Raw genomic sequence first — 18,209 nt, forward strand, 5'->3', positions numbered from 1 at the left:
CAGCATAGAGACCTCATCCTCGCGAGCACATGATAACAGGGAAGTATCAATCGAAGGGCTCGCCGCAGCGAAAGCTTTTTTGCAACTCGACCACCCACCACCTTCACGCAAGCGAAACCTGATCTCAATCAATACCCATCTTCGACCACATATCCGGCACTCATGCCTTTGATGCCATCTTCATCAATTCAGCAACAAAATATATTTTATAAAAAAGAAAACCAACACGGAACTACATCGCTCACGCGAAAACATCGACATCGGCACCCTCGCGGGTCAGACTTCTCATGCCACCAACATGAACTTCAACGAGAAATTTATGGGTCACTGGGAGATTAGAGTGGGAAAAAGGCACGAACCTAGCCAGCAGAGGGGTGCCTGGCAAGGAAGAAGCATGGGGCAACCCGATACAGGAGGAAGGGCAAGGCGAATCGGAGTTTCGTTTATGTTTTGGATTCATTGGAGTTGGTTAAGTTCGGGATTGCCCTTTCATTGTAAGACACCACTTTTGGGTCGTGGGGCATTGTTTCAGAGAGACTGAGGCTTTCGGCGCTCGTGAACGCTTTTGTGTTATTATTGGATAAAGCACGTTACAGGAACAATTTATTTTCCCCGAATGCAACTACAGCTGTTACTTGCTCTGACAGGCCGTCACAGTCTCGCTTGCAGAAACCGGACAATTTGAGCGAACATTGGACGAGTCATCATCATTAACGCCAGTTCTTGTTGACAAATATTCAAAAGGTAAAAATAATCTTCAGCGAGATCGATCTGAACCATGAGATTCATCATCGCCGAATGTCCTTGTCACAGCCACTCCCTTCCAATCTCCGGAAACAGCCTCACGGCCAATAAATCCACAATCCGGACCAACAAGTGCTTATTTAGATACTTATCTCCAATCAGATCCAGCACATCCCTTTCGAGATCGCGCTGCATATCTCGAAGGTCCGTTGTCGCAAAGATCACGCGTCGCGCTGCGTGTGGGAGCGCATCGATGATGGTGCGAGCGCATTCCGCACGCAATTCGATGGCCTCAGAGGGAGTTGGGATTGATGCACGTGGGGGCGCGGGCTGATTTTGCGGGAAGAGCGATGTCCTTACGAGGGCGAGAGAAGACGGAAGCCAGGTCGCGGGACGATGGAGGGTTTTCGCGAGTGTGGACGTGAGTAGTCTGCAGTGATGGATGATTTGTTAGTGAACTGTGCAATTCGATGACATCGTGTGTGTACGGGAATCCGCAAAAGGAAACACTCGGCACAGTCGAGACACAGCCGAAGCCGCATTGGGAGCTGGTTCTGCGTCCATACACAGTCTATGGACCAAGTTTGGCGATTGCTCGCGTCGCACGAATGATGTCGTCGCAATGCAGTTTGACGATGTGAATGGTGCTTTCAATGTGGGTGCAAACAAGGTTCGTCCCACCGAGCGCAAACACGAGACGCGCCGGCAGGGTTCGGTCCCTTCCGCGCGAACTATTTTCCCAACAAGGAATGATGCCCTGTGCTGGTGTACTGCCCCATTCCGAGTCGATCGTCAAATCACATGTGCCTTTGCAGTGATTCGGATGTGCGCTTTGTGACATGGCGTGCGACGACCGGAATCGAAATCGACGGGTTGCTGCTTGCATACAGGTTGTGCGACATGACGCGCAAGCGGAAATTGTTGCACATGGCTGAAAAGCTGCAACCCATGGCTGACCGATGCGAGAGACGTGTCGAGCTTGAATAATCACACGATCCCGCCTAATTTCACACTTTGACAAGCGCCTTTGTGCGACGACAAGTGGTGTGCAACTTGTCAGATGACCGAAAAGCTATGCGGGCTCCGCCTTGATCGAGACAATCCATTCGTGGATTGCTGCATCGCATATGGCTCGAGGGAAATTAAAGGTAGCGCAGCATCAGACATGATGGTGTGCTAGTCCTCTTGAAGCTCATGGATGCGCTTTTGCTGGAAATTTAATTGTGTAGCGTTCTGGTTTTGGCAGAACGACGACGTACATGGTCGATTGCGCGAAGTGGCCGAAGTCATGGAAAGGTCGCCCGGTGCATAGTGGAGGTGGTGGCGCGACGGGATAATCCAGGTCCGCAATGGGAACGAGAGAGGTAGTGAGAGACAAGAAAATATGAGAAAACGTACCTGTCCAATCTGCTATCATATTCGCACACCCTCCCAGGACCGGAAATTCCGAACCAATGTAGCAGTGACAAGAGGCCCGTCAGCCATGGCATGCGTTGCTCTAATGCTAACAGACGAGATCCACAAGTCCACATGGACATACTGATAATGGGACGCCTGTTCGCTTCGTCTGTATCTGTGCATGATTCCACAATTAGCTCATCATTTGGTCTTGAAGGTAAAGATAGGTTTTGGTTCGTACTGGGAAGATGCTCTTTCATGACAGGGGTATATTGGGTGCGGGCTGGTAGTGTCGCTGCTTGCGTTATAGTTGTCGTCAGAGTACGAAACAGCTGTATCGCTGTTGTGACGGCTTGCACGAACGACCAGAATGCAAATACAACAAGATGCCAACGTGCTTCGAAGCCTGTAGCCTGTGTCGTGGGCTGCCCTCTGATAAGATTTTCCACTGCTGATTGCGGTGATGGCGCAGGGGTCGAGTGAGATTTGTGCCGCCGACTTGAGGTGATAGCCTTCGTCACGCCCTCCCATAGCAGCCACGGCTCGCTCGCTTTGCCGCACAATCCATCTCGGATAACCATATCCGCAAAGATCTCAGTAACAAGGACGTCCAGGCATGGATTGGACAAATCTCCGGCTGGGAGCAGCAGAGGCAAAATGCGGTTCGCCAACAAAAGTGCCCATGCAGCTTCATTACTTTGCTGATCGCGTTCGAGCGTCTCAGTTGATGGTACCGGACTTAGTGCCACATGAGGGTTCAGAGCAAGGTAGCGAGTCCTGACATCAGAAGGAGTGGGAAGTGGACCGTATCCTCCAAGACTGTTCTTGGCGATTCTTACCGCTGGCAGCCAATAAATTGTCAGCGATATGCAACCAGCCCAAATGGAAGCGTGCAAGACTCACCGTCTATATGTTCCATGATCAGAGCGGGAAGTTCGTCAAAGAGGACCGCGATGAGATCCAACCGTTGCAGGCGTTCCTCTACGCCTTGGACACAATGGGCAATTATTCGCACAATCTCGGATGTGAATTGCCGATCGTTTGTGATGCGACCATACCAAGTGTGCACGAAGTTGTCCAGGATCACAGCGATGAGAGCATAGAGCTGCAGATCGATAGCATTTGAACTTGTCAAAGGCGGAAGTAAACTTTCCAGGGGCTGCGATGCGATGATGCTTCGATGTAATGACTCCGATGCTAGTGGTCCCAAGCCAGCATCACGGCCATCCGCTGCACATAGTGTGCGTTTAATGTAGTTCACAACAGGCTCGTCTTCGTGCCGTTTTGTACCATGAGGGCGAACTTGAGCGCGAGTCGCCGATGGCCGAACATCGTCGACAGCAGGCGTAGTGGTTCTGCTCAGGACAGGACGTGGCTTTGATGGTCGAGACAGTCCCTGAACCATAGCGGCGGGATTTCACTGGGTCGTACTCATGTCGAGGGATTCTGAATCGGAAAAAGACTGGGTGCTTGCGCAAATTGATCTTCGGATACCAAGTAGCGCTGGATGCACCTGAGTCGTTGGCTGACTTTGGACCTTGCTACCTTCTCAGGTTATGCAACAGGCGGCATTCCGTGAAATCAGCCCAAAATGCTTGAGTTGCAGGTGATTTCCAGGGTTATTAGGGCAGTATGTCGAGTGGTTGTACGGAGCGCGACAGCGGCTTCGCAGAGCAGAACGACTTGGTGCCCAGGTGTGCTGTATTGTTCCGGAGTTCACCATTGCACAAAGCACAAGGTTTTGATGTTTCCAACAATAAAATTATCTTTGACGAGGAACTTTCTCGTCAAAGATAAATCCAGGATCGCGTCAGGGAATTCCCTCGTGCCAATGCCATAACTTTCAAAGACGGTTCGATGCCAGCAGCAACGAGTTCCACCACAGCAATGTCGACAACAACGAGCCTCGATGAGGTCGAAAGTGAGTTGCTTTGCTCGACCGGCATCACGATGCAAGCGGGAAATACTCATGAAATACTTCACAGCTCAGCTCCGCGCTATCATAAGCAATCTCTACGTGCTTGTCGCTCAAGCCCACGATTTTCAGGGCGCTGCGACATCACAGGCCATGCAAGCCGAAACGTAAATGGCATGCCCATTTCTTCATCTCTCCGATCCCAAAATCTGACAAGGAAATTATTTGATAGTTCGCAACTTCTTTCGAATCTCACGACGCTATCGCGCTCCGCTCGTCATCTACCTGTGTCGTTACCCCTGGAGATCATTCAGTATGTTGAGAGCGCGCGCAACCCTGACATTTATACGCGAGAGTTTGTCGAATTAGTCATGCGATACAATCAACAGCTCTCCGGTCGAAGTACTGCCCTGGCACAGTTCCGCGACATTCTAGCGAGGGAAATCGCAGGCGCCATTCCAGAGATGGAGGGAGTGGTAGCCGAAGTCGTGGGCGCAACCAAAGATGGCGAGAGCGCGGAGGCGAGTCTGAGATGATCAGAGAGCGACATGCGACAGACTTGTCGCCATCATTTGACTGTAACGGTATTCGCTCTTTGGCCGGCGCGCGCCGGCCACTCCGATCGGGTGTCGCAGTGCCGTTTCTTGGTAGCCAAGACGGGGTGTTGCTGATGGATTCTGTCACGATCTACTAAGCTTGCACTACCACATAGAGTGGTTGGGCTAGATGCGGCGACAGAGCTACGTTGACGTCGAATCCATTATTGGGCACTTTACAGTCTGGATCGGGTAATCCAAGGATGACAGCCATCATCTCGAATCCATTGGAGTTGGCTCGGTTGGGACACCCAGGCTTAAAAGGCTTTAGACAGGATTTGAAGATGAGAAAGGAAGTTGTCTTTGTTTTGGAAGACAACGCGTATGCTAAAAATGCCATTAAATTTGTGATCGTGCTGAACGATTCATCATCATGCTTCTATATGTATGCTTGCCCTCCTTGACGCCATATTTGTATCCACTCCATGGCTGGAGTTAGAAATGTCCCCTCCGTGGGCATGATCATACGCTTCTAATAAGTCGTTGAGTCGTCCCGTACAGATAATTCATGCCTATGGCTCGAGCAGCGTGCTGGCCAAATTATCTTTCACCGACATCCGGTGTTTCTGACTGCACCTAGACTTCATCGGAGGTAATCGCAAAGTAAGTACCCTCAATGTCTTTCCGGTTCAGCATCATCATGTGAACCAGTGGCGGTTCGAGCAGTAGGACCATAGCCTAGTTGCGCCCTGTCGTCGTTGAGGACTCTACCGTACTCCAACAACAATCTGAACAGCCACACTTCAAAATCCTCCTTTCTCAACGCCGCTTCGGCCCATTTCGTGCTTTCTCGACTCATCTTCCTTGCCAGCGCTCGGCCTTCATCGTCCTTGTCCAGATAGCGCAATGCCTCGAGGCTTTCCTCGCCTCGCAGGCTCAAGGGAACATAATGTACCCATGGAATAAGCCATGAGTCACTATGCCATTCACGGAACACCGCCATCTTGAAGACGAGGCTGCGACTCTTTAGGAATGCGTAGAAGCGGCCGGAGAAGGCGTTACCGTCGAGATCGAGAAGATATTTACTCCTCCACGCTTCTTGCTGCTCGGCGGCGGGCGCTATGTGAAAGAACTCGCGTTGTGCATCACAATCACCTGCATCACACTGACCGACTGAGGAAAAGTATGCGTCGAGTTTGGATGGATAAGAGGCACGAGGCGTGGCAACGGTAGACCACGCTGGATTCGAAGAGAACGATCTGTCCTTGTCGTTCTGCTGTGCGTTCTCTGCTCGAGGCAAGGTCTGCTTTTGCAGGATTTTGGCATCGTCAAGAGCATTTAGCTTTCGTATGACTTGTTGACGATGCTGACGTTTCCACCCTCCTGCACGACTGAAGCCACCTGTGGTGCTGCCACGCCACCAAAGTTTGTCCTCTTTCTCTTCCCATTCCGGATCAGAAGAAGTTGTGTAGGTGACCTTTCCAAACCAGTACCAAGGGCTTGGATACGTGATGTCCTGGTACGAAGACATCTTACTTTGACTGAAAATCGGAAATAGGTCATGCACAACGCTAAATGCATTTGGTCTGTCGAAAAAGCCATGGGATGTTGCGAATGAGGGCGAGTTGCAAATGTCGGAAAATGCGGTCTGGTTATATATGAACCCTAGCTCGCTCAAAGCGTAAGCAGTGAGGTTGTCGTGGGCATTCAAATCGTCAAGAGCGCGGGCTGGGCTGTCAAGCGGACAGGACATTCGCGAAGGTATCCAGGTTGGCTGATGTGCGAATTGATTAAAACGCGTGGTCTTGACTTCAGCGATACGCTTGCCGTTGCTCATATCAGCAGGCCGCGGACCGAATTCATTTTTCGGATAGGGATTATAACTTGACTCGGCTATGTCGCCTTGATGAGCTCTTTTGATCAATCGTTCAAGTTCATCGTGTGGAATGACTACGCGAGGCTCGTCGCTCAAGTTGAGGACAATGTCCATGTCTGGGAGGTGCTGCACGAAATCCTCCATCATGCCAACAATGGCCTGCTGGAACCATTCGGAACCCTCCTCGACGTGCACCACCTTCCCATCACGAACGAGGAGACCCATGATCGCATTATTCTCGAAACCTAAGACCTCTCGAGCACGACCCCGAATGGTGGCTGGTTTCAAACCCCAAAACGGAAGTAGAGAATGGTAGATCGAATCGTACTCGTCTATGAGCTGAACTCCACGATGTCTGGCGAAATCAAACCATTTGTCGAAATTTGGTGGCGGAGGAATGCCATAGCGTCTCCTATATTCAGTAACTGCTTGTTCGATTGTGTGAGACTGGGATTGTAAGGTCCGTTTCCAGGTCGCTTCGGCGTTGTGAGCAAGTTGGGCAATGGGGTGTACTTGTGTGTTCGACAACTGGAGAGGATCGAAGGCTTGCGGCGGTGGTGTCACTGCGAGATTCTTTCCGGCGTGTGCGTGGGTGTATCGAAGATCTCGGTCATCGTGGAAGGGCTGTCTTAATTGCCACAGGATGTATGTGGTAAACGTGATGACTGCGAGATAGCGCAGTATGATCCGACCTCGGGTTTGCATTGCGGGAATGTTGGGCAAAAGATCTCTTTCGTCAATCAGGAAATAGACTGCGCTTGCATAAAGTGATGAGAACCATGCTCGAGGTAGTGAAAACTCGACCAGCAGGCGTGCGCATACTGCAGCAGAAGGAAGTACCGCACTGGCGGAGAACGCGCCTTGCCGTCGGACCTGGTCACGGATGAGAGTCAGCAAACTTGATCGAGGAGCTGCCAATGGGAACTCTTTGCGTGAATGGGTGCATTTGTGTGCGCGAGGTGATGATCTCATTGATACCGCGTACGATATTTCAAGCGTAGGCTTGCACAAGCGTGGGGCGTGGCTTGTGCGAGAAAGGACGCAGATGGGCATCTCAGACTGTACACCTGAATATGTTGAATATCCACCCCATTCGCGATCCGGCTACTACGATGACGGGGCGCGTCGAAGAAAGCTGTTCTGGGGCGGCTCAACGGAGGAACGGAAGCCGCGGATGTATATTTGACGAAAGGGAAAGAACTCAGCCGTCTAGCAGCCTTCGCACTTACCATGAGCACAAGAGATGCATTCATGATGCAATGTACGAGAACCATGACAGCACCGATAATTGACGACACGAAAACTTGCCCTTCCATCCAGTGTTCACCAATGATCCGGTCGATGAGGCCAAAGCATACAAGGCCACCAAATTGTAGGCTCTCGAACATGACAGTCGCTATCAGAGTTACTGTCGCTGCAGCAAGCGAGACATCCTGAAGCACCAGTTGCCATGGATCCTGGTTGCTCAAAAGAGAGCCCTCCGAGAGTATTGGAAGGCCTGTGGCAGAGACTCGCCGCCTGCTCTCAGCACCAAGCTTCTGCTGGTTGTCTTTACGTGCCCTCTCGACAAGACATAATGCCAACACTTGCACCGACGCATAGGACAATCCGAGAGCAATACTAGAGAGCGAGATTGTCGTAGTCAATGAAGTTCCCAAGGCGACCAGACCTGCGAGAGTGATGATGGCAATGCTCATCGGCGAGCCGTAAATTGAAGCCTTTCGCACTGAGGCACTTCTCGCCTTTAAAGATGGGGTGCGCACAACGGCGACATCGTGGACCATGCCATTTGCAACGGATGCGTAGACCAGGACCGGTAGTAAAGCCTACGGTAAAAGCGCATTGTCTCAGTGAATGTGTTCCGCATAATTTCATGTCCGACTTTTGTCATTCGATTGGGAGAATGTAGACCTTTGCCCACCAAATGCTTCCATCTTCCAATGCACGCTCGCACAATTGCGCAACGGCAAAAAGGGCTCCGGCGGCAAAGGCAGGCGCCTGCTGATGTGATGCCGAAAGCAGTGGAGTGGCGCCTGGTTGAGTGATGCAGTACGTGAAAAGGACAACCCAGGAGAGCGAGGCAGTCAAGAGTGAGTGTCGCGACCAAGTCGCCGTGCAAGCTACGCAAGCAGCAATGAAGAAAGTGAGCGATGTTGCAACCAAGGAGCGATTGGCGACCTGTGCTGCACAGGAGGCATCATTGTTCGGCTGTTGCTGCGAACGCAACATGTCATGGGTGAAGAGGACGACAATGTCGCAGATGGTTGTACAAAATGATCATTGGTATGGACCTGGGCGTGGTGGAATAACATCCAGCAACATAGGGGAAAACATAATCATCTTCCGGCAGTTTGTCGCTGGTCGCCCAACCAAAATCCCGTTTTGCTCGCGTAGCATACCGCCGTCACCGCCCGCGGACGTGTACATACACACACGTCGCAAGCTGAAATTCAAGCTCCTGGACGGTGACGTTGACGGACGCTGGACCGAACTACCAATCAATCCGTAGTCCTGATTGGGCGCGACTATGTCAATCTTGCGGCACCGATATCGAACGGTCTAAGGATTCTAGGCCCTGTCGCGAGTCCCCACCACGAGTGTTCAATTGACGCCCCGATCCCAACACATAGGAATCGTCAATTCACAGCCTCTCAACAGTTTGGGTAAATCTTTACATCATCACAAATGACTCTTGAGATTGCGAATGCCCTCGCAGGAACAAACGCATCCACATATCTAGCGCTGTAGGCACGGTAAGCACTACTCATGGCCATGCATTGATGACCTACAAGCTAGGTGTGTCTCGGCAGGTAGACCGGCAGGATCACCCTGTAAGCGACCGCAAGCTCCTTCATGCTTACTTGCGCCTTGTCCTCTGCTACCGTATATGCACAACCAGGGCGGGCCCCTCAAGGTCTCATCTTGGTCGCAAGAAGTGTGGACCCTCGGAGGGTTGCACTGACTCGAAAGTATCGTCATTCCACCTCACTCTACGGTCGGCGGAGAAGGTCTCCGTGTTTGGAGAGGCTCGACGAATGTAAATACATGTGTACATATGCACGTGTATTTACCAGAAATGTTTCCATTCCAGATACTTCACCCATCTTTCCATCATTCTTCTCGGCATTTCTGAGTCGCGCTCTCGAGCTCCAAACGCCCAATTTGATTCATCTCGTTACGAACGCCAGTCAAGATGCCTTTCTCTTATGACCCACAGATCTTGGCTGTATTCCAGGCGATGCTCGGCAAGGAAGATCGCCCCAAGGTCCCGGTATGTCTTTATTGAGCTGCCACAAACCATTATGATCTTCCAAATTTACTGACGGAGAGTTTTGGTTCCAGATTGGCGACGTGGAAACTCGCCGCAAAAACTTGGACGCCTTCTTCGCCCCTATCGCTGCAACTTTGGCACCGCCGGCCGGGACTGTCACTATCACAGACTATCACACCACGACATCAGACGGGCATACGCTTCTACTTCGCTGGTTCATGCCCACGACACTTCACGAGCCCTCGAAGGGATCCGCGTGGGTGTACGCCCATGGCGGCGGTATGATCGCCGGTTCAGTCGAAGTTCTGACTCCGATCATTGCTCGGAACGTGGTATCGGCTAGCGTACCATTGCTCGCGGTCGACTACCGCTTGGCGCCAGAGGTGCAAGCCCCTGTGCCCGTCACAGACTCGTACGCAGGGCTGCAGTGGTTGCACGAACACGCTGCAGAGCTCGGTGTTGACCCAAAGCGCATCGGAGTCATCGGCGAATCAGCAGGCGGAGGCATCGCCGCAAGCCTGGCACACTATGTCAAGCAACAGCACGAAAAGCACAGCGGCAGTCCCGATGTAATCCCGTCACTCCAGCGTCAAATCCTCATCTATCCTATGCTCGACGATCGAACTACCACATCTGCCGTAGAAAAGGAGATTGAACCTTTCCTGCTTTGGTCCCGTGATGACAACGAAACGGGATGGAACGCACTTCTCGGTTCGCGCCGCGGTGGTCCCGATGTCACAGTAGTAGAAGCTGCAGGCCGCACGAACGTCGAACAAGCCCGAGGTCTACCGCCAGCGTACATCGATGTCGGCGAGCTGGACCTTTTCCGGCAAGAAGATATCGCTTATGTGCAGACGCTGGGCTTGGCTGGAGTCAGTTGCGAATTCCATATCATCCCGGGGGCTCCGCATGCCTTTGAGGCAGCTGCTGCAGCTTCAGAGACTGTTCAGCTGTGCATGAAGGCGAGAATTAGGCACTTGCAAAGCATTTAATGAGTACGGTACTGGTGCTATTGCTCGTTTTTTGTCAAAAGGTAGCGAACCGGATCAACGCAAGACTCTCTGGGGACGTAATGTTGACCCGTGTCGACGGGGGAGAGTGTCTTAGTTTTGTCAGTTTGGACCTGCCGTGGACAGCTACAAATATCTTGACGTTGAATTTTATTCATTCTGCGATTCAGTCGTACATCTAGGAAACCCGTAACCCCGAGGAAACTCCACACTGCTTGCCGCCGACGGCCCATATGATCTTCGCTCATGATGTTCAAAGGTAGAATGAACACGCGACGTGAGAGGCATGGTATTCTGCAGAAATGTGCCCTCATTTCTCTTCGTCCGTTGTGGACTGTTCCTCAGACCTGCTGTCAGTGGTTTCATCGACCTGCCCGGGGGCTGAATCGCTGTCTTTCGAATCATCCGCGGCCGGCTCGTCCGCAGCAGAAGCAGCGACGGCGAAGGACTCTGTAGAATTTTCTTCCGCAGTCCCCGTCTCAACTCGTCGATTCAAACCAGTGTGAGCCCCCAGTGTCTCTCTTTCCAGTTTTCGATCCCATCTCAAAGCCTACTTGGAAGGGTGCTCCACCGCCTCTTTGATTGCTTCGGGATTCTTCACAGCCTTCTCCAGAGCCCGTCCTTCTTCCTTCACGGCTCCCTCTACGCCGGCTATACTGCGCTGGTACAGCAGTACACGCACGACCTGTGTGATACCTACGCACCCAAGGAGGAAATTGACACTGGCCAAGAAGACGTTGCGCGGCTTGATGATGAAGCACCAGCGCGTCCAGATGAAACCAGTGGCTGTGAGCGCCGCATTTTGCGAGAGCGAAAGCTGCGACGCAGGACGTGCGAAATCGGCGGCGCCGGCGATAACAAGACCCCACTGAACAGATTTGATCATGTCAGTGTCTTATAATCTCAACAGCCTCATCCGACTCTTCGGAAGTAGGATCTCGATTCTTACCTTCATAATCGGAGCCCAGAAGTGTACAGTGCGCCAGCCGGTCGGCCCGTTCAGAAACTTTAGGAAGGCGTTTTCATTTTTCGGGATCGCTTGTGCGGCATCTGAAATTGTTGACTGTGTTCGTCTCTGCTTGAGGCGGAAAGTGGTCTGACGGAGGGTCTGCTGCGCAGTACGCAAGCCAATGCGTGCGAACATTCTCAAGAATACTCCAGCTCACCCGATATCGGTTAAGTAGGAATGTCGATCGACGATTGTTGTCTGGTCTGCGCAAAAGTCGCCAATGAAGGAAGCTTGGGATGTGATTGAGGACTTCGGAGGTGTCAGAACAGAACGTTGACGAGAATTGAGGTGTGACGAAACATGGGCGGACTTAAGCAGCCCTAAGAGCCAAAATAGATCTCTCGTTCCACACCCACACCCCAGCTATTGTGTACCATGGTGAGGAGCATGGATACGACCCCGAGCAAGATCCCAAGCAAGGTATGAGTATGCTTCATATAAGTGCTCGTTATTTATCATTGCGCACAATCTTCATGGTGAGGTGTAAGATCTCTTCTTAACACGGAGTTGTGTGATATGAAACGCGAATTCGAGTACGCAGTAGGTTGTCACTTGCGCCAGAACAGATGTTGAGGTCTGGAGTAGTCCCTACAGTATACCGTAATGAGCCTTCCCGCGTTTCAAGGTTCGTCGAATGTCAATGTCAATGGGACCGCTGAGCGCATTTCTACGTGGTCGAACACCGTCGTCGGGCATATTACGCTTCAACGTCAGCTTCCGTGACTAGCCCTGATTGAAAACCTACCATGTCCGGCAAATACGCTTTCACTAAGGCACTCAAGGAGTTGCGCTTCCTTCACTGCCAAACGAGCGAGCACTCCAATGCTGTCCGGTACGCTCGCCGATCCATGAGACCTCTCTACGCCGAGGTGGAGACACCGAACTGACTGCTTTGGCCATGACAGATCGTTTCTAACGAAATCGTATCCATCAATGAAGCAGAGCAATCCACACACTCCTATCATGATCCGTGAAGCTCTTGGCATTGAGCCAAAGGTTTACGCACGGTACGAATTCGGACGAGAAAGAGTTGCAGACCTAAAAGGTGAGATCTGGCGTTGTCGAAGGACGTTGTGTCAGTAAAGATAACCGGCTGAATACTGGATCTTTAGGATTGGATGCCAGCGCGATTGAGCAGAAAGTTTCGAGTCTGATCCAGGACGGACAGTAAAAGGAGGACGTCTGGCTGAGAAATGGCCGAATGGTCGGGAATTTGCGCAAGCATCGACAGCTAGAAGCAGTTCCATCAATCACGGGAAGGCAGAGCCTCCGCCAAAGCGAGACAGTGATGGCACGAAATTGTACAGTACAGCCGCAGCGGCCCAAGAATATGCAGCGTACCGCCTGCATAATGTAGGAATGATCGCATCTAAAGGACATTAACCCCCCAGACTCACCAACATCATCGAGTCCGCAGATCAGCCTAGCCTTGCGGACCATTATAACCGTCTATCGAGTCACATTTCAGAAATCACTTAATTTACAATTCATTTCACAATTCAAGCTACGAGATGCCACATGACAAACGCCTCCTTGCAGTGGAACAGCTACTAATTATAGAAGCAAGTATCACGATGTAAGAGACGATCGATTCACTGACGGCGTGAGAGAGACGCACAGTCCTTAGATTCCAAGGTTCCTCAGTATACACAAATACAGAGACAAAATGCTGGAGAACCATCTCAGTTCGCATAATGGCCAGGTGTCCTGGACTTTCCGGCCAATCCACACCACAACTTAACCTTACAGCTTGACGCCTAGCTCGGAATAGAAATGGCATTGCTGAACATGAGACTTCCTTCCCGTGCTCTCCTCGAAAATGTGACAGCCGTGCTTCGCAGCGTTCGGCGGCTATGCGTAACAGTTGTGGTCAGCGGAGAGTTTTGAGTGGTGGCCGCGCGTGGTGCAAGTAGCTTCGCAGAGATTGAGACTACTCACTGTGTACAGATGCAGACTGACTGCCGTTTCGGATGGATGCGCGTTCCCAACTCGATGCAGGCCCAAGGTGTCGCTCATGTATGTCACGCCATCTGTTGGATAGGATGTTTGGCGTCGCACACGGAGAGCTCCCTTGGTCGTTGTCATTGACTCATTCAAGTCTCGACTCGAGCAGGTATGCTGTGTGGAGGGACAAGTCGAAGAGACTCCAGTCACGGACTGTGGAAGCTCGCCACCATTTACCTGGTTCCTGCCGATCATCTGATCTATTTGGTTCATCGACGACTGCGGCTGTTCGCAAGGCCATGTATAAAGTGTTTCCGTGAGCGTGCCTTGGAGAACTTTCATGACACAATGCGCAGAAGCATGGTCATGGATTGGGGAAGCTTTTCCGGGTGTCCAAACGAGGATCAACTGTTCGAAGATTGGTCAATTGATTGCCATGACGCCCTAGGCATGTCTAGCTTGATCAATCTGGCAAATACTGTGGTACAGTCCTCGCGACTTTCAATCTTACTACTTACAAGATTGCACTTGCCATTACCTCGATCGACAAGATTTCTGGTGTACGCTCGACTTGGGTCTGCACAAGCGGAAGAATAAGCATAATTTCAGCAATCGTATCCCCAAATTATGCAGGTGGGCTTCGTTAATCCCTCTGCAATCTGACATCGGCGAGGGAATGTGAATGGGGTGGCACACCGGCAAAGGCAAAACGACTCCAATCATCAGAACGAGAGCGATACTGCTGCATGAGCTTGACGAGCTCCTGTACGTCAACACCATCGCTGTCAATGCCGTTCGAAGGCCCAAGGACGCGGTTGATGTTCGAAACGAGTTCGTCAAAGGTGGAAGCTTTTAATTGTGGGTAACCGTCGGAGTGATTGTTGGTTTGTACATAGTGTGATCCAACGCTGTCCTGGGGACCGGCCAGTGGCAGGGCTGACACAGCCAACATTATGATATCTCCGATAGATGATGATTGAATTCGTTGAGTGAGGCCTGGCCGGTGACAGCAATTTAATCTTTCATGAGTGGAAGACGCGCGATAATCCCGGGATATATGTGTAGTCGCCGTTCTCGCCCGCTCAATTTGCATGACATGGCCGACCGTGTTGTGCGCGTGTCGTGCCTTGTGCACTCAAGTGATACGCGTTCTAAGCGCATGTTTACGTTTTCAATCGGCTGACCAGCAGACACCGCCAACCTTATTCTTATCCGATAAACTGAATGGCGTAGACGTACAAATGGTAACTTGGGAAATGTGACTTCGGTTGAGTCATGCGGGGACTGACACCTGTTCAGGTGTGCGTCGTCAATAGCAGGAGTGCTGTGCCAGGGTTCAACGATCATCACTTCGTATTTCAATGGTATTGAAGGAGCCAGTGATCATTAAGAAAATCGTATTCCATAAGAAGAACCACAAACCCTTCGGCCATGATCTGCGCGTATTTTTACGATGCCAGGCACCTTGCGGACCACGAAGTGAGAAAACTGCCAGATATTGGAGTTTGAGTTTAGCCGGCAGAGTGCCGTGGGACAAATGCAAAGCCGTCGATGGCCGACAACGGATTTCCGTCGATAGCCGCCCAGATTGTGGTCACAAGAGTAAAGGACGGTGAGAGCATAAATCGGCCTCAAAGATGATACCTATCATTGACGTATTGTTCCTCATATGACTTAACCTTGCAACGAAGTATACATGTTAATGGATGATATTGCACAAGGGACAGCGGTGTTCAAAGTTCTGCAGAATGAACGAGCTTACGTCATTTCACGAGATCGACAACCCGGCAGAGGGCCAAACTGTTGATCAATGAACCGTTGATGAAGCATGCGAGTATCGACTGGCATTAAGTTCAGTAACGCTGTAAGTCACAGCAGGTCGTCATATCGGAGACTATCCATTGATAATAATGATTAAGAAGTATTTTCACGACACTCTGGCAGGTCGTGGATGCGGTGGTGGCTCGCTCAACAACAAGCATATGCCTGGTACTGTACTACTGTACGTGCCCTGCCGACAGGAAGGCGAAGTGGCGGGAGCAGCCGCATTTCGACTCCACACAGCGTCATATCGAGGATATTCTCAGTTCATGAATCAACCCACTTCCAAGGTTATCTACACCTTCCTCGTTCTGGCGCAAGTGATCAGGATCACATCCGACAATCGATAGGCCGTCGCGACGGAGCGAACGATTTGAACGAATCATCACGATCCCAAATCGACTCATAGGCGCTGTTTCTGGTGGTAGCACTCCCGAGTGAAATTGCCCAGCATGGCGACCACCGTGGACAAGATTAGAGACATCGAGGCCGAGATGGCTAAGACGCAAAAGAACAAAGTGCGTGCTGCAAGATATGGGATATTCGGTTGAAAAGTCAGGGATTGCTGACAGAAGACGCAGGCAACATCGTTTCATTTGGGACAATTAAAGGCAAAGTTAGCCAAGTTAAAGAAGGAGCTCCTTACTCCTTCCAGCAGTGGAGGCGGCGGTGGCGGCGTTGGTTTCGACGTTGCCCGTACTGGTGTTGCTTCGGTCGGATTCATTGGTTTCCCCTCGGTCGGAAAATCAACACTGATGTCCCGACTCACTGGGCAGCATTCCGAAGCTGCAGCATATGAGTTCACTACCCTGACCACGGTACCCGGGCAAGTCGTTTACAACGGAGCCAAGATTCAGATGCTGGATCTGCCAGGTATCATTCAGGGAGCCAAAGATGGTAAAGGACGAGGACGGCAGGTTATTGCGGTGGCAAAGACTTGCCATCTAATTTTCATTGTTCTTGATGTGAACAAACCGTTGACAGACAAGAGGGTTATCGAAAATGAACTCGAGGGGTTTGGCATCCGGGTAAACAAACAAGCTCCGAATATCAAGATAACTAAGAAGGACAAGGGCGGAATCTCTATCACAAACACCTCGCCTTTGACCCATATCGACAAGGATGAAATCAAGGCTGTCATGAACGAGTATCGCATGGCCAACTGCGACATCGCTATCCGCTGTGACGCCACCGTAGATGACCTCATCGATGTGATTGAGGCCAAGCACCGTGCTTATATCCCCGTCATCTACGCTCTCAACAAAATCGATGCGATTAGTATCGAGGAGCTGGATCTTCTTTACCGCATCCCAAACGCGTGTCCCATCTCATCTGAGCATGGCTGGAATGTCGATGAATTGCTCGAACAGATGTGGGAGAAACTCGAACTGCGTCGTGTCTACACCAAACCCAAGGGCAAGCTTCCAGATTACACAGCACCAGTAGTGCTAAGAAAGACAGCGTGCACCGTAGAAGACTTCTGCAATGCCATTCACAAGTCGATCGTTGATCAATTCCGCATTGCCATTGTGTATGGGCAGAGCGTCAAACATCAGCCCCAACGAGTTGGTCTCTCTCATGAGCTGGCCGACGAGGACATCATCACCATTGTCAAGAAATAAGAATGCTGGGACAAGATGTAAAGCTCGTCAAGCCTCACTCTGTCAAGCCAAGGAAATGGTCCTTTTAGGAGCTTCAGCCGGCTACCCTTAATGATCGATTCGGGCACATTTGATGCCGAATTCGAGGCACGCGTCGCATCAATTTTCGAAAAATGGCGCACGAATGGTTCGGCTTTATGAGCTAGATCCTAGTGGTGCATGATTAGAGTCGAGCTGTCCACCGAAGACCTTCTTGCTCAGCTGGCGTGATGCAAGGTTTCAATGGCGTGGAGGTTTTTGCAAACTGACGCAACCCAATCTTGGAAGCTCGATTGAGAGCCCCACGGTCACGATGACAAAGACGCACAACCTTGAGGAGGAGGGATGCAGCAAATCACATTTGTTCGGTCCTCCGCCCTGATGGAGCGGCGTCGGGACGCACTGCTCCTGCTTGTGCAAGGCGTAGCATGACTTCGGCGCCGAGGACAGACACAGATCTGGATGGCATCTCGCCAGTGTCACCAAAATTTAGTCAATCAGCACTTTATGCTGCAAACGGAGGGAATCTTCGGTTTGAGAGTGTTACATTTTGTTATATCGCTCATTTTTTGCGACTTAAGGTGCGCGCAGAATTACTCGCCATTTCCATACAGCTAAAATGCCAAACAATGATCCAAAACAGTAAACGTACAAGAGGGTATATCTTCGTCAGAACACCGCCGTCAACCCATCCGCCCGCCCAACCTCTGCCTGTCTCGTACAATTAAGCTGAAGCTGCATTGTGCAACCCAGCCCAAATACATCCTCTCATCGTCGGGTTTGACCGGCCCAAGTTGATAAGCCCGCTTTCCCGCAAAGAACATAAAACCCAACAATTGCGCCAAATAAACTGCAAAACACATAGATCGACGGGTCCCGCCCATGCCATAATATCCACGAAACAAGAGAGAAAAAAGCCCACACCACATAGATCCCCCCAAGGGTGGGATGAAATCGTTGGGCGTCTCTCAAGCCCAACAGTGCCTCAATTCCATCGCATGACGTCGTTAATGCTGTGAAAATATGCCGTGGCGTCGTGGTTGTT

At 51.2% G+C, this 18,209-nt stretch overlaps 8 protein-coding genes across 8 annotated transcripts; 4 read left to right on the plus strand and 4 right to left on the minus strand.

The window, feature by feature from the left end:
- Positions 1-609: 609 nt before the first annotated feature.
- On the minus strand, positions 610-3,720 carry K489DRAFT_375916 (uncharacterized protein). The gene is made up of 4 exons (XM_033603794.1): positions 3,046-3,720; positions 2,384-2,983; positions 2,143-2,317; positions 610-1,174 (listed from the first exon to the last, which is right to left on the minus strand). Exons 1-4 carry the CDS (start codon positions 3,545-3,547, stop codon positions 808-810), a joined length of 1,644 nt encoding a protein of 547 aa, XP_033464807.1. The 5' UTR covers positions 3,548-3,720; the 3' UTR covers positions 610-807.
- A 167-nt stretch (positions 3,721-3,887) lies between these two features.
- Positions 3,888-4,732, plus strand: K489DRAFT_375919 (uncharacterized protein). Its single transcript, XM_033603795.1, has 3 exons — positions 3,888-4,063; positions 4,128-4,224; positions 4,290-4,732. Exons 1-3 carry the CDS (start codon positions 4,030-4,032, stop codon positions 4,591-4,593), a joined length of 435 nt encoding a protein of 144 aa, XP_033464808.1. The 5' UTR covers positions 3,888-4,029; the 3' UTR covers positions 4,594-4,732.
- Positions 4,733-4,971: 239 nt separating this feature from the next.
- K489DRAFT_375921 (glycosyltransferase family 90 protein) lies at positions 4,972-8,880 on the minus strand. The gene is made up of 3 exons (XM_033603796.1): positions 8,381-8,880; positions 7,699-8,295; positions 4,972-7,342 (listed from the first exon to the last, which is right to left on the minus strand). Exons 1-3 carry the CDS (start codon positions 8,696-8,698, stop codon positions 5,267-5,269), a joined length of 2,991 nt encoding a protein of 996 aa, XP_033464809.1. The 5' UTR covers positions 8,699-8,880; the 3' UTR covers positions 4,972-5,266.
- A 782-nt stretch (positions 8,881-9,662) lies between these two features.
- Positions 9,663-10,732, plus strand: K489DRAFT_386244 (uncharacterized protein; the record flags this gene model as incomplete). Its single annotated transcript, XM_033606207.1, has 2 exons — positions 9,663-9,740; positions 9,812-10,732. 2 exons carry the CDS (start codon positions 9,663-9,665, stop codon positions 10,730-10,732), a joined length of 999 nt encoding a protein of 332 aa, XP_033464810.1.
- A 568-nt stretch (positions 10,733-11,300) lies between these two features.
- Positions 11,301-12,226, minus strand: K489DRAFT_392131 (UPF0041-domain-containing protein; the record flags this gene model as incomplete). The annotated part of the gene is made up of 2 exons (XM_033606722.1): positions 11,700-12,226; positions 11,301-11,618 (listed from the first exon to the last, which is right to left on the minus strand). The coding sequence occupies exons 1-2, from the start codon at positions 11,892-11,894 to the stop codon at positions 11,301-11,303; spliced, it is 513 nt and encodes a 170-aa protein (XP_033464811.1). The 5' UTR covers positions 11,895-12,226.
- A 193-nt stretch (positions 12,227-12,419) lies between these two features.
- On the plus strand, positions 12,420-13,313 carry K489DRAFT_27242 (NADH dehydrogenase, alpha subcomplex, subunit 2). Its single transcript, XM_033600131.1, has 3 exons — positions 12,420-12,591; positions 12,665-12,804; positions 12,872-13,313. The coding sequence occupies exons 1-3, from the start codon at positions 12,506-12,508 to the stop codon at positions 12,928-12,930; spliced, it is 285 nt and encodes a 94-aa protein (XP_033464812.1). The 5' UTR covers positions 12,420-12,505; the 3' UTR covers positions 12,931-13,313.
- Positions 13,314-13,351: 38 nt separating this feature from the next.
- K489DRAFT_375925 (cysteine dioxygenase type I) lies at positions 13,352-15,153 on the minus strand. The gene is made up of 4 exons (XM_033603797.1): positions 14,400-15,153; positions 14,222-14,280; positions 13,698-14,111; positions 13,352-13,610 (listed from the first exon to the last, which is right to left on the minus strand). The coding sequence occupies exons 1-4, from the start codon at positions 14,653-14,655 to the stop codon at positions 13,503-13,505; spliced, it is 837 nt and encodes a 278-aa protein (XP_033464813.1). The 5' UTR covers positions 14,656-15,153; the 3' UTR covers positions 13,352-13,502.
- An 823-nt stretch (positions 15,154-15,976) lies between these two features.
- On the plus strand, positions 15,977-17,146 carry K489DRAFT_386247 (P-loop containing nucleoside triphosphate hydrolase protein; the record flags this gene model as incomplete). Its single annotated transcript, XM_033606208.1, has 2 exons — positions 15,977-16,042; positions 16,106-17,146. The coding sequence occupies 2 exons, from the start codon at positions 15,977-15,979 to the stop codon at positions 17,144-17,146; spliced, it is 1,107 nt and encodes a 368-aa protein (XP_033464814.1).
- Positions 17,147-18,209: the final 1,063 nt, after the last annotated feature.

The sequence above is a fragment of the Dissoconium aciculare genome, assembly GCF_010015565.1.
Source record: "Dissoconium aciculare CBS 342.82 unplaced genomic scaffold K489scaffold_1, whole genome shotgun sequence".
Classification (NCBI taxonomy): domain Eukaryota; kingdom Fungi; phylum Ascomycota; class Dothideomycetes; order Mycosphaerellales; family Dissoconiaceae; genus Dissoconium; species Dissoconium aciculare.